At 40.2% G+C, this 1,330-nt stretch overlaps 1 protein-coding gene across 1 annotated transcript in view; it reads left to right on the top strand.

Annotated features, from left to right (window-relative positions):
* The window catches only part of vcpip1 (valosin containing protein (p97)/p47 complex interacting protein 1), a 9,964-nt gene extending 9,835 nt beyond the window's left edge, over positions 1-129 (top strand). Inside the window, exon 3 of the mRNA XM_040146082.1 lies at positions 60-129. Within this exon, the coding sequence (XP_040002016.1) occupies positions 60-129 (70 nt within the window). The remainder of the gene's footprint in view (positions 1-59) is intronic.
* The last annotated feature ends 1,201 nt before the right edge of the window (positions 130-1,330 follow it).

Below are 1,330 nucleotides of genomic sequence, written 5' to 3'. Positions count from 1 at the left end.
TAGTAACAAAATATTTTTGTTGAGGTGCACCTGTTACACTCTTTGTCCTCTATTTGAAGGTATGACTATGAATATGGTCTCTTTGAGATTTATTCAGACTCCTTCAGTGGAGTTATTGGATCAGTGTAAGAAGGACCAATTATTAAAGATTGCTGAGCACTTTGATATTGAGGTGACTGATAAACGTTTGAAAGAAAATTTTAAAAGCTTTTTCTGAAAAATAAACTGGTTGATGATGAGATTTTGTCTGAAGTTGTGGGTAAACATGATGGGCTCCACCACAGTGACCCATGATGCTTTAACATTTGAAAAGCAGTTAATGATTGAATTAGAACAGGACAAAATGTTACAGTATAAACAATTGGAAGTGGAAGTGATGAAACAAAAAATGAGAAGGCAAAATTAGAACTGGAACACTATAAAATGAAGCTGATAATAGAGGGAAAGCTGTTTGGTGGGGGTGCTGTTCAGGAAAAAGTGGATTTGATATTGAACTAACTTGAAATTGCTTCCCAAGTTCACAGAAAAAGATCCTGACCTGTTGTTTTCTTTGTTTGAGCGGGTGGCAGAGTCCCGTGACTGGTTTGATGAGCATCGCAGCTTATTGTTGCAATGCGTCCTCACAGGTAAGGCACAGGAGGCCCATGCGGCTTTGATGGTGGTAGGAGTAAAAAGATATGGTAGTTTTAAGTCTGCAGTGTTATGGTGTAAGAGTTTGTTCCTGAGGCCTATCGGCAACGCTTTCAGGAATTTGAGAAAGAAGGAACACCAGACCGAATTTGTGAGAGATTTGGTTGTACAGCTTATTTGCTGGTGTTCTGCATCAGAGGTTAAAACTTTTCAATAACTGTGTGATTTAGTAGCACTTGAGCAACTGAAAAACTGCGTGTCAGATAATATTGCTACTTAAACAAATGACCGAAAAGTTAAAAGGCCCCAAGAAGCAGCCGCTGGCCGATGAGTAAATTCTGACTCATAAACATACATTTGGCGAAATCGCTAACCGCAAGCAATGTGCAGCAGAGTAGTTTTTCAGCACGCATGGGTAAATCTTTTATGTCATATGGGGAGTCCAGTTCTTATGGACCTAAACACAGTACTTGGAAGAGAAATGATTCCGGTAGAACTTGTAATTATTGCCAATGTAATGGCACTGGAAAATGAATGTCCTGCTCTAGAGCGAAAGCAAAGTTTTCAGGTAATGCACAAGTAAAATCTGCTGCTTTGGCTGCCCCTTTCGTTTCTTCTGCCCAGCTGGCACTACAAACAGTGGGTCATTCTGATTCCCCCGGTTCCCCTGCTTGTGTGCCTGAAAGTAAAGGGGATTATT

Source organism: Xiphias gladius, chromosome 15, assembly GCF_016859285.1.
Source record: "Xiphias gladius isolate SHS-SW01 ecotype Sanya breed wild chromosome 15, ASM1685928v1, whole genome shotgun sequence".
Lineage (NCBI taxonomy): Eukaryota > Metazoa > Chordata > Actinopteri > Istiophoriformes > Xiphiidae > Xiphias > Xiphias gladius.
The sequence above is the reverse complement of the archived record's forward strand: the minus strand, read 5'-3'. Positions and strand labels throughout refer to the sequence as shown.